General features: G+C 37.3%; 1 protein-coding gene and 1 gene segment (V, D, J or C); both read left to right on the forward strand.

Annotated features, from left to right (window-relative positions):
- The first annotated feature begins 3,781 nt into the window (after positions 1-3,781).
- On the forward strand, positions 3,782-10,609 carry LOC311044719 (uncharacterized protein). Its single transcript, XM_084056471.1, has 4 exons — positions 3,782-3,896; positions 6,130-6,393; positions 9,110-9,175; positions 10,122-10,609. The coding sequence occupies exons 1-4, from the start codon at positions 3,809-3,811 to the stop codon at positions 10,232-10,234; spliced, it is 531 nt and encodes a 176-aa protein (XP_083912597.1). The 5' UTR covers positions 3,782-3,808; the 3' UTR covers positions 10,235-10,609.
- A 6,778-nt stretch (positions 10,610-17,387) lies between these two features.
- Positions 17,388-19,752, forward strand: LOC311044717 (immunoglobulin lambda constant 6-like). The segment is given in 4 exons: positions 17,388-17,466; positions 18,031-18,321; positions 18,968-19,072; positions 19,436-19,752.
- Positions 19,753-21,567: the final 1,815 nt, after the last annotated feature.

Genomic DNA, 21,567 nt, shown 5'->3' on the forward strand with positions numbered 1-21,567 from the left:
TTTCAGTAATAATCAAACAAAAAAAACTCGTTTTCAATATAAAATGCAAAATACAAGGTACAAATCCCACAAGAAAAAACAACATTAAAAAAAAAAAAAAAAACAGTTCCGTACCAACAGGCTCTATGCACAGCAGCCATATTATCACTTCCTTCACAGGTGTTACCAATGATACTAATGAAGGCTCTGTTCCATTTAGTGTAGCACAGTGGTTTCCACGACCCCCATAACTCTGAGAGTGTACACCTGCAAGGGGCCATTTGGAAGCCCATGAGGGTCCCTGGACCCCAACTTTAGACCCACTGGTGTAGCAGAGTGTTTCCAGTGAGCCAACATGCACACAATATCAGCACCCTGACTCTGTTTGACCAGAATGGAACAGAGCCTTCATTAGTAGGCCTATCATTGGTAACACCTGTGAATGTCTTCATAATATGGCTGCTGTGCATAGAGCCTATTCCTCATTTAATCTGTAAGGGAATTCCATAAGGAGTGAATCCAGTGCGCTTCTCTTTGAAATTCAACGGTCTCTTTCACCACCTCTATTCAACAGATTCACCACTTAAATCCCTTGAAATCTGAATATACACACCTCATGTCTTGTGGTATTGAAATGTCTGGCAACAGGAGATCTTTCATGAAGTTTTTTTTAGGGCTGGGACTCGATTAAAAAAAAGATCTCATTAATTAGAGGCTTTGTAAAGAATTAATCGAAATGAATCGCATGTTTAATTTCGATTAATTAATTAACTACATACAGTACTTCTTACCATGTAAATCCTCTCCTTTACCTGTGCTGTATCTTTCTTCTTTGTTGAGGGTGTAAAGAGTCGCCCTTGATCATGGCATTACAATGAATACAGTTGTAACAATGAAAATTAAGGTAGACAAAAAAAAATTTGGTCGTATATAAATCTTAACCCTTATCCCTAAACTTTTTTGGCATTTAAAAATAGTTTGGAAAACATTTCAAAATAGTTCAAATATCCGATATACAAGCTCACAACGTGTCGATGTAGATTGGCTAGTTCGGGGGTCAGCAACCCGAGGCTCTGGAGCCACATGCGGCTCTTTAGGCCTAGTGGCTCCCTGTAGCTTTACAAAAATATGTGGATATTAATAGACGTTTATTTTCTTCTCGTCTTAATTTAATTTATCGGTGCTGTAGTTGGCCAAACATGGCACATACATTCTTACGTTCTCCGATATGGTAAAAATGTTTAAAATAAATACAAAGTTTCAACATTTCTGTCAACAAAACTTTGCGTCATACCCTGCATACCCTCTATTGTTGTCCAGAGTGTCAAGAAGAAGACAATTCAACGTTTAACCTCCTCTAGAGGGCAGCATTATCGAGTTGACTTTGCACATTGATGCACTGTGCTTGATCATTGTGTCATTAAACACTACAGGCATGAAGAGAACAACTCTCAGACTGAATGTTGATCATCACTTACTTTCTCTGTTGATTTAAACCTCATTGTAGAGATGGAACATTGTCTGTGGATGATTCTCACTGTTCTTATCTTTGGTATGATATAAACTACATCATGTAATTTCATATGAATATATTATATAGGATAGCTTTCACAAAGTCAGCAAGCTGTGTTTTTAATTGCTGCTCAGAAGAACATGTATTACTTTTTATTTATTTTCGTTTTACTTTCAAGTACTACTATCACTATGCTTTAGGTTAATTTTTGGGGGTTCAGTTACAGTACTTAGCATGAGAGCTATGTTTTTTTTGTTTAGTTTTTCCAAATGGAAGATTTATTTTGTATCAAATCTTTTCAAAAAACTGCTAGTGCTGATTGTAGTTTTAGTTCCACATGTTATGTTATCAAACAGATGGCCTTGCTGCTATAAGTTATGTTGATATTTCTCTCCTCCTCCTCCTCATCATCATCTTCATCGTCATCTTCCTCAGGATCCACATGTGGTGATGAAGTGACCTCTGACATGTTGGAGGTGACATGTACTGAAGGACAAAGTGTCACTCTGTCCTGCTCCTATCAAACAAACATGGAGGTAGTTAGCCTTTACTGGTACCATCCCGGACCCTATCTGAACCAGGCACCTCAGTATCTGCTGCAGAAAGGAGCCAGATCAGTGACTAGTGAATACACTTCTAGTGATCATTATCAATCTACAACCTCCAGATCATCAACTGAACTCATCATAACAGACGTAACCATGGCAGACACAGCTCTGTACTACTGTGCTCTGAGAACAGACACAGTGATACAAAGATTAACAGAAACTGTATGAAAACCTGAAGACAGATTATCTGTCTATTCTACTAAGAGAAGGGAAGTGGGGATGAAAACACAGATGAACTCTGCTGATGTATTGTTGAACAAAGCCACAGTGTTTACACCTGCTGTCTGCTAAAGATCTGCTGTGGAGGAAACAAAATACATACACAGTGGTGGAAGAGAGAAACAAGGACCTGTTGACTTAATTGATTGTCCAAGCTTTTCAAGCATAGCCAATATAAATGGAACGACTTGCATCCTCCCTGACATGCATGGCCCCTCTGTGTGTGTCCATGTGTATGTCCGTCTGTCCCAGGAATACCTCGAGCACCATCCGACCTAGTCACCTCTGTGTCTGTCTGTTTGTCAGTCTGTCTCCCATTTCTGCCCATGTCATCAACACAACGTCAGAAATGTTTAACGATATCAGGGATCCCAGTATCTCCACATTAGTCAATCGATCGTATGGTAGTGGATGCTGCACTGGGTAAACGTGTAGGGCATGAATTCCCAACCTGCTTTGTTATCTACTTGTATCATTCCCGAGGGTTACCGCACTGTACAACAGGTACAGCGGATATTGCACAATCAGGTAGGGCATGCTTTCCTAACTTGCACTTATTCCGAATTACATTTCTGACTTGCATGGGGAATATATCGGGAGTTCAAGATCAACGCAATCAATGTAATGTAATGTAATGTCATTTTGATTGATTGAACTATGGCTCTGGAGTTATAGGCCAAAACATATAGCCATAGCCCCACCATGAGGCAGATATGAAACATTTGGTGTGAACTTCACACGAAATCTGTGAAGTGACTTTCCTTTGGTGCTGATTGGTCTAGTAGTTTGTGTGTTGAGCGCTGGACAGACAGACAGACAGACAGACAGACAGACAGACAGACAGACAGACAGACAGCTCTGGCCTGGTCGGGGATAAACATGTCTGTTGTTTAGACAACTCTAACACAAACATGAAACATTATGACATTAAAGATCATTATGTATTAAAACGCCACGCTAGTAGAGATGTTGTAAATCAATCTTTGTCCATGAATCTAATCATAACACATTATTCATATGGCTCAGAGCAGTGGCGTCGTTAGGGGTGGGCTTCGGTGGCTATAGCCACCAATGTTTTATCCACAGCCACCAATAAAAAAAATAAAAAAATAAAAAAATTAAAAGTTTTTTTTAATTATATATCTATCACCCTAACCTAACCCTACACCTAACCCTAAAACCGAAATAAACTAACAAAAAACGGGGAAAAAAGCACCCAAATCCGCGAAATCCGCGGAAAAAAACGCACGCGTGCGCGGGAGGAGGGGCACATGCACGCGCGCGCAGCGCGCGTGCATGTGTCCGTTGCCTGCGGGGCTAAGCCCCCGACCTAGTAGAGACCTAGCGACGCGTCTGGCTCAGAGTTAGTTTTGTCTCCTCCCCTTCAACAAACTGTAATGTGGCTTTATGGTGAAATACCACAAACCGCCATCCGATGTTATCAGATGTTTGTATATGTCTCCATTTAAAAAACTGTTTAGTTCTTGTCATGAAAGATTTCACAGTGTTAGATATGGGATATAAGTATCAAACATTAACCTTCGGCAAACCCATTGCCCTCACCGTTCTGCCAACTGGTAAGTCAAATAATGTATCTAATTACCACTATTTGTTAGTTTAAGAGCCATAGTTTTTTTGTTTCTGGTTTATTAGCTGTGAAGGAAGCAAAACATAACAAAACAAAACACTGATAAATTATCTCAGATCAAATTCAAATAATAGCTCATTTTCAGAATAATCTTAATGATAAATTGACCACTTAACTGTAGTACCTGCTGTTTAATGTTGCTGCTGAAGCTTAATATTTGAAAAGTTTATGACAGAAAACTTGCACTAAAGGTCTTCTGTACAGATACAGTATGATTGTAACTATGCTGATATAAGATCATTCTGTCTTAATAAGAGTAAAATAATGTATCAATAGTTTAAGTTATTGAACATGTTCTATAACTCATTATTTTATTTTACTATCTGCACAGTGTAACTACTGAGTAACTACAATGCAGGCATTTAAACTGCAAATTGTACAGTGTAATTACTTAGTAATGTGACGTGACATTCATGGGCACTTTATGGATGTATTTTGTGTCTTTTTCAATTTAGTTTGTTTGTCATATTCAGAATCTCAAGGTGACATCCGGGTTAAATTAATTAATTAATTAATGGGGGAAAAAAAATGAAAAGAATTGGGGTGAAATACTGTTGAGCAGGGGTGGGCAACTTTGATGATGGAGAGGGCCATGCACTATATCTCCACACTTACTGCTGGAGTAAGTGTCGGGCTATTCTATGTCACAGAAAAGTAGCAAAAATAGCAGATCTACAAGCTCAAAACGCGTTTTGAGCTTGTAGATCTGCTATTTTTGCTATTTTGTTATTGGAATCCTGATAGTTTTTTTGCTATTATTTTGTATTTAATTTAAATTGTCAATTTAGTTATACTTTACGAACTACTTTATGAACTTAAATACAAATACATTGGACATAAAAAAGATAATACTAGTCATTAAGCCACTAATATAGACTGAAGTAATTAAAGCGGGTCATGTTGTCATGTTTGGAATTGTAACAGCTGAAATCAATAATATATCAGTATTCCGTTATTAACCTGCGGGCCACATTAAGTGAAGGTGGGGGTCCCCGGGCCGCCAGTTGCCCATGTATGCTGTAGAGAGACGTTGTTTTTCCACATGCTAATGTCAAACAGTGTATGTCAAAACTATAGATAGGCAGACCATTACTGATTCCTGAGGGAGAAGAACAGTGTCCTTGCATCGTTATAGTGGGAATATGGGCATGGTGAAAAAACAAATACTACAGGACAGATAGAGGTACGAGTAAAGAGATACAACTGAGGTACAGCCGAGATTTAAAAAAAAAGGACTAAAGTGAATACATGATAAAGATTAAAAATAAATGAATGTAAACAAATAAGTAGAGTTAACTCTCACCTAGCATCAGCACTCGTAGTGACTGGGTTATAATGCATAACTATTCATAAATATAGATATAAATATATGCATTAAGTATAATCTACAATCTATCACCAGTAATATGAACATATATATCTTTCATTAATAAATGTATATTATGTAAAATCAACAGCTGATGTGAAAAGTATTAACTGTCCCAGTAGTTAATGTGCAAATGCTCCAGAGTAAAGCAGGAGTCATTAATGTGAGGAGTCGAGACAGAATAGAACATAATTATAAGGGCTTGTTAACCTAGCTTGGTGGCTACTGGTGAAAAGGACTGACCAAGCCACTCTTAGTATTAATATGTGACACTGTACCTTAAATATACCCTGAGGAAGGCAGCGTGCCTGTTGAAACCTTAGCTTAAAAAAAAAAAAAAAAACATCTCTCTCTCGTCCGTCAACCTGAGGCAGATTCAACAAATGTCTTCTAAATCCTAACAGTTTTTTGAAAAACTTATGTTTCTATATCAGTGGTGCACTTTTTCATGTCAAGGACCCCCAAAATTATATGTATTCGTCCGCCGACCCCGATCTCAAAATACTTTGTACCAGGGACACCCAGAAGCAAGGATTTTAGTTAAAAATATAATATAAGATTTGCTCACATTCTCACGGTTTTTCAGAAATAGCAGATCTATGGCATGAAGTGATGCTATTTTTGTAGATCTGCTGTTTTTAACAAATGGTGACACACACACCCATATATATAGCTAAACTCCAACTAAGCCCTTGGCGCTGAAGCTATGAGTGTGCGGCTACTTTTACCTCTTCACTGAACCCTGAAAAACATAAAATGACACCATCAATGAACTGTTCTTTATGTTCTCCTATAGATGAATCTGCTGTCCGCCCCACTGTGTCCATCCTACAGGCTGGTCCAGGATCAGCCTCAGATGCTCCACAGGTGTGTCTGGCTGCAGGCTTCTATCCTAACCTGGGTCAGATGGTCCTGACATTAAGCAACTACAGTCTGCTGTCTGTCAATACAACCAACTCTGTTCTGTCTGCTGTCACCAAACGTTACTTCTTTACTGGATATTCCAAAGACAACATCACCTCATGTCACTTCAATGGAACAGACACTGAGGAACCAACAGGTCAGTTAGCAAACCATGTTGTAATGTAAATGTAAAATATAGCTGCAAGCAGCGATAATATGGGGCCAGGAGAGAGAAAGAGAAATGATAATTCCTTTAACAGGTCAGAGAGAGAGAGAGAGAGAGAGAGAGAGAGAGAGAGAGAGAGAGAGAGAGAGAGAGAGAGAGAGAGAGAGAGAGAGAGAGAGAGAGAGAGAGAGAATAGATTGAAGAGACAGAAACATGGAAACGGAATCGATTGAAGATAGAAACGGAATAGATTGAAGAGACAGAGACATTGAAACGGAATAGATTGAAGATAGAAACGGAATAGATTGAAGAGAGAGAGAGAGCCATGGAAACGGAATAGATTGAAGATAGAAACGGAATAGATTGAAGAGAGAGAGAGAGCCATGGAAACGGAATAGATTGAGTCATGTTTTTTGCAATTCAACTTAAATGAGTCTGCATCAAGTGAGGCTTGAACCGGCAACCTTGCGATCATGAGGCACTCTTAGGTAGCTGCAACACTACCTATAGTGCTATAGCTTTGTCCAGGCTGATATCGTCTGTTGAGGATCACAAACTCTTGCCTTCTGTCATGACCCAAGCCCCTGTTTCACTAACACAAAGATCACTCGTTCACAAACCATTTACCAATGAAGAAATTGTACATCTCCTCAGAACCAAAACTAGTGAAAGTAGCCGATCTACAAGCTCACAAACCATTAAAAGTTGTCAGATTGTACATCGGCTATTTTCACAATGAAGTATGTTATACATTGAAAAAACATACTCTCATTGCTATCTGAAAAGTTGTGAGATTGTAGATCAGCTATTTTCACAATGAAGTATGTAAAAAACACTCAATTAAGTATTTCATGTTATCTTTAACAATTGCAAATGTATTCATTGATAGTCATGTTGTGTGAAATGCAACTTAGATGAAGTCTGCACCAAGTGAGGCTTGAACCTGTGACCTTGAGGTTGTGAGACATACACTTAAGCGGGACGCTATTGGACCAAGAGACAAACCTCTGAAAAAAGAGATCACACTGATCATACAGTTTCACGCAAATAGCTGAAAAATCCTGGGTTTAAGTGTTTTTCAAACTGCTCAAGATTGCGGACAATATAAGGGCGGTGCTTACTGGTCAACGTGATAGATGTGTTCCTCATTAGTCAAGGCACATGTGTAAGCAGGTCTAATGGCTGTCGGCCAAACGAGGCATGACTTTTGCCTGTTTAAAGTTTCAATTTTCAAAAAATTGCTATAGCGCCCCCGTTTGACCAATTGGAGTAAGATTGGTTTCAGTGATATTTGGAATGGCCCTTTACATTTCTGCAAAGTTTCAAAGAATGGTAAGTCTGCATGTATGAGTTAGGGGCAGATGAATAATTGTCATAAAACTGCAATATTCATTGGCTCATTAAAGCTTCATTTTTTCACTTATGGAAGATATTTTGCAAACGTTTTTTGGTATAGGTCCAAAGTTCATGTGTAAAAAGTTTCGTGCAGATTACTCAAAAATCCCAGGAGGAGATAGGTTTTAACTGTTTTTCATATAATTCAAAATGGTGGGAGATCTAAAGGTCAGAGGTCAAAAGTCAGAGTGTGAAAGTTGTTCAGCATGAGGAGACGCATGTGTGCATCGAAGTTTCATGGCTGTAGGTGAAACAGGGCATGAGTTGTACCTGATCAAAGTTGGCATTTTTCAATTGAGTGCTATAGCGCCACCTTTTGACGAAAGATTGTGAGAATTATTTCTTGATCGTTTTTCATGACCATCTATCATATGGCCGAGTTTCATAAAAAGCGACTGCACGGTTCAGCCAGAACTGCCAAAAGTGGCAGAAGAAGAAGAAACGGAATAATGCCAATAACAATATGGGTCCATGCTGGAAGCCTGGCCCCATAAAAAATGTAAACATGCCATGCATGTCTTATAATGGTTTTAACTTACCAAAAGATATTTTTTTTTTCCAATTTCTGTTTTACATTAATATAATAATAAAAATAATAATAATAATAATAATAATAATAATAATCATCTAGTAATAATGATTGCAAAGGTTATTAAATGGGTATTTCATTTTCAAAAATGTTTGGGATCATTTTAATGTCTACTCAGGCTTTTGTGAGCACCCCAGACAGTTTTTAAGTTGCTTGATTCAGTATTTAGATATTTGATATACATTTTATTCCTATACAAATCCATTGCATCTTAAAAAATCGATTGCATCTTGGACTCATTGAATACACCCGTCCTTGGTTCTGGTGACTGATATTGTCCTTCTAATGCGTGAGGAGACCGTGCTTTTTCAATAATCTTTTTAATTATTTTTTTCAAAATTTGGGGTGACATTTTTAAATAATAACAAAATTAAACAAATGAAAAAAGTAATAAAAAAAAGACGGTCTTCTCACATATTAGAAGGACAATATCAGTCACCAGGACCAAGGACGGGTGTTTTCGATGAATCTATCATAGTTAAAATGGAGTTTGAAGTCACAATGGGTTTGTATAGGAAGGGGGCATGTCTGATACAATGAATAATAAATATCTAAATACTGAATCAAGCAACTTAAAAACTGTCACCACAGACAGTTTTTAAGTTGCTTGATTCAGTATTTAGATATTTCTCACCAAAGCCTGAATAGACATTAATATGACCCCAAAACATTGAAAGTGAAATATCCCTTTAATTTGAAATATATTTATTTCATGTTGTGTAGCTACCAGTCCAGCTCCTGTTACAACCAACGAACCAGAATCTATCCCTTTTGTCACCATGGAAACAGGTCTGTATGTTTTCTATTTACGGGTGGTTCTGGTCCTTAACATGTGCATATTTAAATGTAATATTGATATGTTGTTCTGTATTCTAAAATCATGTATTCTAGAATCACAGTAATATTGTGGTGTTGCTTTAGTTTCACCCCAACATTGAATTACAGTTTATATAATGAGTTACCGGTCATAATTATGACCCTTAACTTTCCTCTTCCACCCTGGATTTGAACCATTTTTTCCTGCGCAAGTGCTGACATAATTACCATTGAGCTAATAGAGCCTGGCTGCTTGCTCACGGGATTTTTGAATCTTGACCATCAGGTCAAATTTTGTGTCAGATCCTGTGTCTAGGTGACCTTTGACACAATCTAAATGTCTCAATAGAAGAGCAGGGAGAGAAAAATGCAACCACCCCAATTGTATACGTTACATTGTGTTAACTCTACCGTACAGATTGGACAAAATTACATTATATTCATTAAACTTTACATAGTGCCACTTTAATAACTCATATGCCATCATTAGATCACCAGTGTCAGGTTTCCCTTTGCAATTACTCATTTGTTGATTTTTCCTTTTTACAATTTACAGAAAGCAATAGAGAGTCTATTCTAAAAAAGTATGCCAAATATTGTATCTAGTAATGCCGGAATTTAAGATTATTATTTTCATTCTCATTTAGAGTTTCTTACTCTTTCCTGTATCACTCCCGTGTTTTATTCTTTGCCGCAGCTATGACACCTGAATGTATTACCTTACCTTACCGTACCACTTTATTTTTAGTGCTGTTGCTGTTGTTTTAGATCTGTGTTGAAAATCGAGAGACAGCACGGATCTTGCTTCTCCTGTGAAAACCTTCGCTTAGAAACCAAAAGTTTAAAAAAAGAAAACATAAGTATAATAAATGAAAACATGTGTTGAACGTGTATTTAAAATGTATTATTTCCTCTGCAGGTCCTATGAAGCTGAACTTCTATCTGCTGCTGACTGATGCTGTCAGACTGGTTTTTATTAAAACTCTGGTTTTCACTACGATGTTCACCATTTACAGCTGTGATCTGATCTGAATGGTGTTTATTCAAACTGTGGTTTTCAGTGGTTTAAAGTAACAAAGTACATGTACTCAAGACAGGTACTGATTGTACATACAGTTTTGAGGTACTTTTACTCCACTACATTTCAATGACAAATATTGTACTTTTACTCCACTACAATTATTTGAAAACTTTAGTTGCTAGATACTTTGAAGATTTTGATTATTATTACAAAACATAGGCTATTAACCACTTCAGCCCTATCTAAACTTTGGCTATTTGAAAATAGCCAAAGTTTAGATAGGGCTGAAGTGAGCGTTGTGAGCTTGTAGATCTGCTATTTCAAAAAGAAATTATACATTTTAGACATATCATAACTTGTGAAACAGGCCATTCTGCATAATGAAAATGTTTTACTTTTGGTACTTTAAGTATATTTTGATGCCAATACTTTCCGTTTGATGCCAATACTTTTTCCTATATACTGTATAGGTGTCTAACATGAATACCCTGATGTCGATGGTTATCTTTTTATGCAAATTCAAATGATTTATACATACTTCTTTACATATCCATATGTTTTATACATACTTATTTATATATATTTGTATGCATACTTTTTACATACTCATGTTTTTAATTTGTAATTTTAACTTTCTCACCATACATTATCCATAACAATAAAGGCTTTTGAATTGTTCCACAACAGTGCCTTGGTTATGATATTTTTACACAAATTATACTACAGAGCACTGTGGATATGGATTGTATTCATAATATAATGTTCTCTCTCTGTGTTTTCTACGACGTTAAGAATTATGTTTGGTTGTTTGATTGAAGACTTTTCGTTTTTATGCTCCACATATTTGAAACAAACTCCAAAAAAAAGAAGTTATTTTAAATCAAAGCTGAATAATGTTCAACCCTAACCCTTCTATTCAGATGTTTTAATCATAATTCTGTAATTGTAATTACACTGTCTTGTGTTTCTGTAAAATTACTCACATTTTTATTCTATTCCAATGTCCTTTCATAATTTGTTTATTTTGTTGTCTTAATCTTGTTGTCTTGATGTTAATGCTTACTGTTCCATGTAAAGTCCATTGACTTAGCTGCCTGAGGGCCACTTCAGCCCTACTACTCTCCCGCACCGTCCCCCTCACTAACTTCCACACCCGAGGTGCACCCTAGCCCTGCTCCACTCCTCTCAGGAGTACCCTTCGGACGCACCTGGCCCTTCACACAACCTGAGTGACTCCTGAGGCATTTGACAGTGTGGAGCAGTATCTCATTGTATTCAAGAAAACTTAAATAATCTAATAAAGCTACTTTAAAATTTACATGCACCCAGCAATATTTATTTTCACACAAAGAAATGGGTTTGGGATGAGTGTGTGTGGCAGTGTTTCTACCAAGGAGTGGTTATAGTGCAAAAGAAATGCTTGCAATCGATTTAGAATAATGCAAAAAAGAAGGCAAAAAAAGAGCCCTCACATGCTACACATTTCACTCCCCCCCAGGGAAGTTGAATTCCAGCTTTTTGAAATGTGTTACCTTTACAAACACAGCAGTGGCTCAGGAGATAGAGCTCCCGCTTGGGAATCTGAAGGTTCCTATAATTATAGCTCCCCCAGGGTTAATGTTGAAGTGTCCTTGAGCAAGACAGTGAACCCCTAACTGCTCCTGATAAGGAGGTTGGTGCCCTGCATGGTTTCCTCCATCGGTAATGTGTGAATGTGTGTGTGCATGTAATGCATATTGTAAGGTGCTTTGAATGAAGCCGCTGTGTTCATGAACCCTTTAGCCTAGCATTTATAATTTAACAATGCATAATTAAAGACATGTCTTGGTAAGGAAGTGTGGCCAGATTTGCCAGATATCTGATAATATTCTCTGACAAACACACACTCACACGTACGTACACATGCGCGTGCATGCGCGCATGTGTGCGTGCACACACGCGCACAGCTGTCATACTTTTTCTTATCAGGTTTGCTGTAGTTTCCTGGAAACAGGAGGTGGTTGAGCCATTCTTTGATTGACAGGTTATTAATGTCATGTAGGGGGAAGTGTTAATATTTTCTCACACAGTGTGTGTGGTTTGAAGCTTGTTGTTGTTGCAGAGTGTGGTCGCCCACCGCTGCAGGTGTCACCTCATAACACCCCACCAGGCTGTTATCTTATAAACACTTTATTTTAAAATCTGTCTGTTTAGTGGACAATCAGAAGTAGCATGAGTTTTAATAATGCTAGTTTATTAGTTCTGTGTTAGACATTATCAAGTAGCTCCTCATTTTACCTGCCTTATTTTTTTGAGTTTCTGTCACAAAAAGTTCAGAACAGCTTCAAAGCTGTCAGTCATAATGATGAGTGTTATCTCTTCACCCCAGTGCATGATGGGAGTTCTGAGGTCACGTTAGAAACCTCACAAACATCTCAGTCTTATTAGTTCACATGTCAATCCCAACCACACGTCTACTCTGCTGCAAAATGATTCTACCGTCCACTGTTACTCTCGTCTCACTCTATTCGGGTGAGTGGTTTATCAAGATAATTCACCTCCAGATTTAAACTTTACATCATTAAGTTTCCTGTGTCTTTTTCTCTCCAGCAGTGGTTTCCATGGCAGCAGATCTCCATCAGGACCAGGTGTCACTGACCAGCAGAGTTGGTGTAGCGGTTTCATTCAGCTGTGGAATAATTGAGCAGTGTTCTACTTATGTGTATTGGTACCAGAAGAGAGTGGGAGACACTTTCAGATGTATTCTTGATATTGATAAGCGGAATGGTCAAGTTGATTCTCGTTACAGTCATCCTCAAAAAGATGATTTTTCAGTTGTAAAAAACAACAAGTTTGATTTGTTGATCAAGTCAGTAGAGGTCTCCCATTCTGCCACCTACTACTGCTCCTGTTACTACCACAGTGTTTAGTTGTTCCTCCACCCTGTACAAAAACCCCACAGTCTTTACTGTTTTTGACAGGAAGTGACATCATTTGATGGGGATACAGTTATAAAACCACAGCAGGTTGATGATAGACATTGTTGGAACAAGAGAACTCAGCTGTCATCAGGTGGTACATTCAGAATGTTCAATAAGGAGTTGTAACAATATTATAACCCTTTAAAATTAAAGTGATGGAAAAACAACCCAGTCTCTGTGTCTGTCTGGCTACTTATGCTCACATTTCTATAGGCTTGTGAATGAAAGGTTCTGACAGCTTGGGAAAGCTGAAGTGGTGTAACAGAACCCCCAGAAAAAGACATTAAAGTGGAATGAAAGATAACGTGAGAGAAAACATCTTCCTTATTGAACTTTAACACATTTTCATGCCTAGAATTGCCATTATTGACAGATGAATAACAAGACTAAGGAGCCTATTTTGAGGCAGATGAACTGATGTGAGGAGTGAGGGGTGAGAAGTGAGGCATCAGGAGTGTGCATGCTCCCATAAATGTAAAGTTTGCATGCTTTAACTTGCACAAGGACAAAATGGTTTAGTCGCAAAAAAAAGCGTTCTTCTGATCTTCGTCACTTAACCACTTAAACCCCAGCATCTGTATCATGAGGAAAGCTTTCGCAGAAAATAGCAGACCGACAAGCTCACAACGTGTCCCGCTGTGACGCATTGTGACCCCACAGTGTGTGTAGTTTGAAGCTTGTTCTTGTGCTGCAGAGTGTGTTAGCCCACCGCTGCAGGTGTCACCTCATGTCAACACACCACCAGGCTGACATCTTCATAAACTGAAGATACATGTTAGTTTAGTGGACATTTAGACACACATCAACACTTCAACACAGTGGGTGCTGGATTCAGGGTAAGATTTAATTTGAGTCGTAGTAGAACCTACACATTGGAGCCTAAATTCAGACTTGTTTTATTAACAACAACATCAGTATGACTAACAGCTTCAAAGCTGTCAGTCATACTGATGAGTGTTATATCTTCACCCCAGTGCATGATGGGAGTTCTGTGGTCACGTTAGAAACCTCACAAACATCTCAGTCTTATTAGTTCACATGTCAATCCCAACCACACGTCTACTCTGCTGCAAAATGTCTCTACTGTCGTCCATGGTTGCTCTTGTCTCACTCTATTCAGGTGAGTGCATGGTATATCAAGATAATTCACCTCCAGATTTAAACTTTACATCATTAAGCTTCCTGTGTCTGTTTCTCTCCAGCAGTGGTTTCCATGGCAGCAGATCTGCATCAGGACCAGGTGTCACTGACCAGCAGAGTTGGTGGAAGGGTTTCGTTCAGCTGTGGAGGAATTGAACAGTGTACTTATATGTATTGGTACCAGAAGAGAGAGGGAGAAACATTGCGAGTTATTCTTTACATTAATATGAAGAATGGTCAACTTTATACTGGTTATAATCATCCTCAAAAAGATGATTTTTCAAGTGTAAAAAACAAACAGTTTGATTTGATGATAAATTCTGTAAAAGTCTCCCATTCTGCCACCTATTACTGCTCCTGTTGGAACACACAGTGCTTAGTTGTTCCTCCATCCTGTACAAAAACGCATTCAGTCTTTAGTGTTTCTGACAGGAAGTGCCATAATTTGATGGGGATACAGTTATAAAACCACAGCAGGTTGATGATAGATATCACTGGAGGAACTACAGAACTCAGCTGTCAGGTTGTACATTCAGAACGTTCAATAAGGAGTTGTAACAATATTAATAATAATCCTTTAGAATTAAAGTGATGGAAAAACAACCCAGTTTCATAATTTGATTGTCTTGTTATGCTCACACTCTGACTTGTAAATGAAAGGTTTTGACAGCGTGGGAATTGGGAAAGTAGAAGTGATGTAACAGAACCCCACATAAAACTAAATTAAATTAGAATTAAAGACACTCTGAGAGAAAATATCTTCCTTATTGAACGTTCAAAAATGTTCGAGCAAGACTCTGTGGAGCCTATTCTGAGGCAGGTGAACTGACGTGAGGAGTGAGAAGTGAGTCATGGCGGTGTGCTCCCATAGATTTGAAGTTTGCATGTTTTAACTTGCACAAAGACAAAATGTTTTCGTCGCTAGAAAAGTGTTCTTCTGATTGTCGTCAATTAAAGAGGTGGTGCCATGGTTTTGCACTTTTTCTGTCTTTCATGTGTCTATGAGGTTGATAGAACTTCATTAAGTCCCCTGGTGGTGTGTTTATGGTGTTTTATGTCTTTGACTATTTTGAGTTTCTTCCTGGAGGCTGAAACCTTGAGGGTCAAACGTGCCAATAGAAAAACAGCGCTTTAATGACGCAGTAGAAATATACCCTCCCCCTCATTATCATAACACAACAGGTGTGGGCATGAGGAGGAGGAGGACTAGGACAGGAGGCGGAGGGACTGGTTCAGGTGGGAGGTGCTGTGGTGAGAACCAGGTATACTTAATGAACTGGAGGTGCGTCCACATAAAAACATAATTTTAACACTTTCTGTACACTTTTTCTTCCTCCTAGTATAACCATACTACCTGATGATCATGTTTTAGGGGGGGGGGGTCACAGAAAATCACGGCACCCCGTCTTTAAGTAGGATTGTGCCTCACACCAGGCACAACTCGTTCTTGGTGATGGTAGCGGACACTCTGATTGCTTTTAATAATGTAATGCCCAAAACACACCCATGACTTATTCGAGGCGTGTTGTGCCAGGCACTAACACAATGCGGCCACATAATGCACCGAGTAGATAGCGAAATTGGTGTGGACACACCGCCAAGGCACAAGTTAAGACTACGCGCCATGGAGCTAAATGGTTCCGCTGTTAAAATAGGGCCTTGATACTTATTTCCATTGTGGTTCTTGGTCTTGGATGAGCAAAACATATCAACAAAGAACAAGCATTACATAACATAATATCGTTGCTGTCCGGCAGGAACCAGCTAAATCCACTTTTCTTTTGCATTTTTTTCCCATAAATCAGGGCCATTGAACACCCTTTACGTCTGTGTGTTGGTGAACAAAATATTGAACCAATGAAAAGTATTAAAAAGTGCTTCTGACAAAACCAGCTAACTGCATTGGATCCTCAAACTTTCTGCTAAACCAGCTAACTCCAGCAAATTGGGGTGGAGTTAGCTGGTTTTGCTGACTCCAGGCTCCATCCTCTTTTGACCTCCAACCTCATTGTGAGCTTGGAGGTCCATTCAGCTGTTCTTATCAATGTTGATCAAAACCACCACTTTTTTTTTCAAAAATGAACACTTTGGAGTTAGCTGGTTCCTGCCTGACAGCAGAGATATATAAAACAATCTAATAACTATAAAACTAACAACTGTTCACACATACATACAAATAAATCAAAGAAGCAACCATTCTGCAACATTTTATAAAAGCCATTAAGTGACAGATCACAGATCTGACATGACTGCTAATGCTCTTTATCTTCAAGAGTTCCAGTTTACTGCTCTACCATATCTAAATGAGCATTTACTCATATAGTTTTGAACTTGGGCAAGTACAGGTAATGAGGGTGGGTGGGGTGTCAGGCCATGGGGTGGGTATGGGGCTTGGGCTTCAACTCAACCGGGTCTGTTCAGGTTGGATTGTAATTTTCAGGCCAGTTGAAAACTCAAAACTCTAAAGCAGTCGACCTCAAACATTTTCATGTCAAGGACCCCCACATTGACTTGCAATTTTAAAGATGTATCATTTAAAAAAAAAAAAAAAAAAGATCTTATAGATCAGCTATCCCGAACAAAGTAAAATAGGGTTAAAGTGGTTAAACTGTGAGAACCATTGCTCTAAATATATGATACAAATATCATTGTAATTTAAATATTAAATATTGCAATATATAAAATTGTAGAATTGAAGAAAACAGAAGAAAAAGTTATTTTGCGCAAACATATCTGCACGCAAATGTGCCTAACAGTGCTCTTTAGTGTGCATAGATTATGTTCTTACCTAAGAAAAATGGTGAATGTCAGAATCATCGTGAAAACTGCGTAAGTGGGTCCTGAATGGTTGGTGAGTGAGGCCCATTATTATTAATAATAATTAGTGTTGTGTTATTCAGGTTGAGATAACGACTAATAAGACAACATAAATATGTGATCTTATAGTTCTTTTAGATGAAGGAGGGATCTAAAATGCCACCCCTCTCCTGTGCCACCTTTCAATCATTAAAACCATATTTGATACTGGTACAATCATTTATATCAGATTTTAAACAGTCAACAGTCAGACAGGTTTTTGTTATGGGACATTTCACTGTGGGACCACATGATCTTTGGCTGTGGGACCAGATTGTATGTTACAGGTAAGAGAACATATTCTTATTATTATTATTATAATTTTTTGTTGTTGTTGGAAGTAACATTAGGTTTCCATTTGTTTTTTATATAGTGTTTTAATTGTTTTTATATATTACGTTTATAGGTTTATATGTTTGGTTTTGAAAGCAACAATATGCAATTCAATGTTGTGATGTGATTGTATTCATCAAAAATACAGACGATATTAATAATATTCAAAAATGTTTTGAGCTATTTACAAAAAGACAGGACCCTGAAAAATCTTTTAAGGCCCGAAAATGATATCCACTGGAGGTCCTTTACCGGACATTAATGATTTTTTTTTAAATATATTTTAAATTGAACAAATGAGACCTGATCTGATGACATTTCAACTATGGTTCCTTCCATTTATTCCATTTACTGGATCTGACATCATGAAAAATCTTAACATTTTTACCTGAACATCAGTGTCTATTGTTGTCAAGTCTATTTATATATATTTTTAAATATAAATAAACTGTCAGTTACAATGTTATATTGAGTTTATATGTTAGCGTGCGTGTGTGTGTGTGCGTGCGCGCTGCTAGATGAAGCAGTGCTGAAGCCCACAGTGAGTGTGTACACAGCGTCTCCAGATGCAGTGACAGGGAGGAGAGCGTTGCTGTGTTTGGCTGCAGACATGTTTCCAGATGTGGTCCAGATGTCATGGTGGAGAGAGTCACCCAGAGGCCAGATGGAGGAGGTGCCATTCACTGAGAGGATGGAGCTGACAGAACCTGGACGGACAACTGGACTCATTCTACTGGACCAACAACAGGCTGCCATGTATACATACCACTGTAACGTCAAACATGAAGGAGGAACCTTCCAAAAACAAGGTAATGAAGTTACTGCTCTCTCTCTAGTAAAGTTGGTAAAGTCTCTCGCTTGCCAATAACGACCCAGAACAGTTTTTCTCTGAGCTTTCCCATCAATGGTGAGATTCTAAGTATTATGAACCTAATCTGTCGCTGTGGATTTGACGTTTTGACCTATTTCACTGATGATGTACAAGTTTAATTAATGACAAAGTGACGTAACCCTCCCTCTTCCCCTGTATTTGGAAAACCAAGTAGACTGACTGGGTTTATCAGGCCTGCGTTAGCCTGCCTGTGTTTATTTTTACAACAAATGTAGATATATTTGATTTCTCTTATGACATTTTTCTTTTTTCCTGTATTTTCCTCCTTGTTCCCCCTCTCTCTGCCCCCCCCCCCCGACACACACACACACACACACACACACACACACACACACACACACACACACACACACACACACACAATTATTTTCCTTTATGGAAACTATAAAATGCATTACACCCACTTCTCCAGTAATATCCAGTGAAAATGGTTTTCACTGGATATTACTGCATTATATTTGTTCTGTTCATTTATTTATTTACAACTAGCACTGTGCCCTGTTATTAACTGTATGAGATTTCACATTTCCCTGAATAAATAACATAATTATTCCCATCCGTAGGCCTACCTGCTATTCCAGGGACTACTTCATCTGTACCTGTGGTTACTACAGCTGTACCTGTCACTACGTCCCCTCCACAGCCTGCACTGGTGGACAACACTGACTGTAAGTTGACCTGTTTACTTATATGTCCTGACAGTCATGAGTATGTATGTATGCATGTATGTATGTATGTATGTATGTATGTATGTATGTATATATATATATATATATATATATATATATATATATATATATATATATATATATATATATATATATATATATATATATATATATATATATATATATGTATATATATATATATATGTATATATATATATATATATATATATATATATATATATATATATATATATAATTATAACACCCGCACATGATGCTGATGAAATTAGTTACGACTTAACATTTCAGTAACTACGCGCGCGCGTGTGTGTGTGTGTGTGTGTGTGTGTGTGTGTGTCTCAGTGTTTCAGATGTTGTGTACAGTGAAGCTGGCGTCTCTGGTCTACTCTCTGATGGTGATGAAGTTCTTCATGTTCAGCTGTGGACTGTTGCTGCTCCGCAGACCTTCATCACCCTAGAATCCTCATCATCACTCTGTTGCTTGCTATAGTTACAAGGGTTTAATGGTGTCAGTTCTTATGTAAACATAGCTATATTCATGTTTTCTATCAATTACACTTACACAGCAGACAATGTGTAATTCTATTATAATCAAATTGAGTAAAAGGGCATCAGACAGTGAAACTACAACCGCATTCAGTAGAGTGCTCTTCTCTGTCCATTGTCCATGTACAATTTCACACCCCCTTTTGGGCAAAGATTCAGTTTCATATTTTACTATATATATATATATATATATATATATATATATATATATATATATATATATATATATATATATATATATACTGTATGTATATATATATATATATATATATATATATATATATATATATATATATATATATATATATTTTTTTTTTTTTAAACAGTACGTGGGCAAAAGTTTTCCTGTTGAAAGGTAAAACATATGTTAAATTATCCATCTCTAACATCTTTGTTGTCTCTTAAATTTAACTTTTAATAGCATTTTATAAGACAGATTAATAGCTTTGAATTATCATGTAATATAGTTATGCTATCTCTGATTGTATTGTATTGAACAATTATGGTTTAGTTAACTTCATTTTTAATTTGCAGTTCCTTTTTGTGTTTACGCTGTATTGTGACTTCATCACTTTGAGCTGCATTCTTACGTATGAAAAGTGCTTCAAAGCTTACTATATTATTATTCAACAATGAATTACAAATATTTTATAATATAAAACATTTGATCTAAAGTTTACTTTTACATTTCTATATTTATATATCGGTTGTATTTTATGTTGATATGAATAAATAAATACATATTTAAATTAATTAGTTTTACATTGGTGATCATAATTTGTCACAATATATTTGACATTTTACAATAAAAATGCTTCAGAAGGAATTTAACAGATGTGTTTTTTTGTTTTGTATTTTCTCTACTTTTAATAGAATCACATAATCATCAACCGGTTTACAATCATTACCAAACAGTACAACACACCATCACAAATCAGAGTTTAAATTTTCACATGAATAAATTCAAAATATCTCTTTATGTTGTTTGATTTCCCAAAAACAAAACTCTTTATCAACTGCCTTATATTTTATAATTAAGTGTCCTGGAAAAACAAACAAACAAACAAACCAACAGTGTGGTCCAATCTATTCCCTGTATAAGTGACTGCAAATAAGGTTGTCAGCTAATTGTCTAAAGTGTAAATGTTAAGAGTTGTCCAACAAATAAAGAGTAGGAATCAGGAATTTTAAATCAAGAAATGGGCTTGCCCCGCCTTTCCACACAGACCTTATTGAGGATTACATTCAGACCCTAAGGTCTGCCGACCAGCTGCTACTGGTTGAGCTCACAAACAAGAAAAAGACTAGAGGTGTTCGAGCCTTTGCTGCGGCTGCCCCGAGTCTCTAGTCTTCCTTTTAATATTAGAGCCTCGCAGTCCATAGAAATGTTTAAATAATTATTGAAGACATATTTATTTTCTCTGGCTATTGAGCACAGCTAATCTGATACTCCATGACCACTGACTTCTGCTGTGCATTTTTAAAATAGTTTTACAATTGCGGCATGTATTTGTTGTATATCCTATTGTGACATTGTTGTTTTCTACTGCTGTGTTCTATAGCACTTTGGTTGGCTTCGGTCATTTGAAATGTGCTCTATAAATACAATTTGAGTTGAGGAGTTTGAGTTGAGTTCCATCAGAGGCCAAGGTTGTCAAGGAGAAGATAATTCAACGTTTAACCTCCACTAGAGGGCAGCATTATCAAGTAGATGTTGCACATTGATGCGCTATCTACAGTATGCTTGATCATGTCATTATAAGGTACTGGCAAGAAGAGAACAACTCTCAGACTGAATGTTGATCATCACTTAGTTTCTCTGTTGATTTAAACCTCATTGTAGAGATGGAACATTGGCTGTGGATGATTCTCACTGTTCTTATCTTTGGTATGATAGAAACTAAATCATGTTATTATTTCATATGAAT

The sequence above is a fragment of the Gymnoscopelus microlampas genome, assembly GCF_963454915.1.
Source record: "Gymnoscopelus microlampas genome assembly, chromosome: 5".
NCBI classification, from domain to species: Eukaryota; Metazoa; Chordata; class Actinopteri; order Myctophiformes; family Myctophidae; genus Gymnoscopelus; species Gymnoscopelus microlampas.

Excerpts from the sequence above, each read along its gene's own strand:
- LOC311044719 (XM_084056471.1), top strand. The coding sequence starts at position 3,809 with ATGAAAGATTTCACAGTGTTAGATATGGGATATAAGTATCAAACATTA. Across the intron at positions 6,394-9,109 it reads AGACACTGAGGAACCAACAG|CTACCAGTCCAGCTCCTGTT; the intron begins GTCAGTTAGCAA and ends CATGTTGTGTAG. Across the intron at positions 9,176-10,121 it reads TTTTGTCACCATGGAAACAG|GTCCTATGAAGCTGAACTTC; the intron begins GTCTGTATGTTT and ends TTTCCTCTGCAG.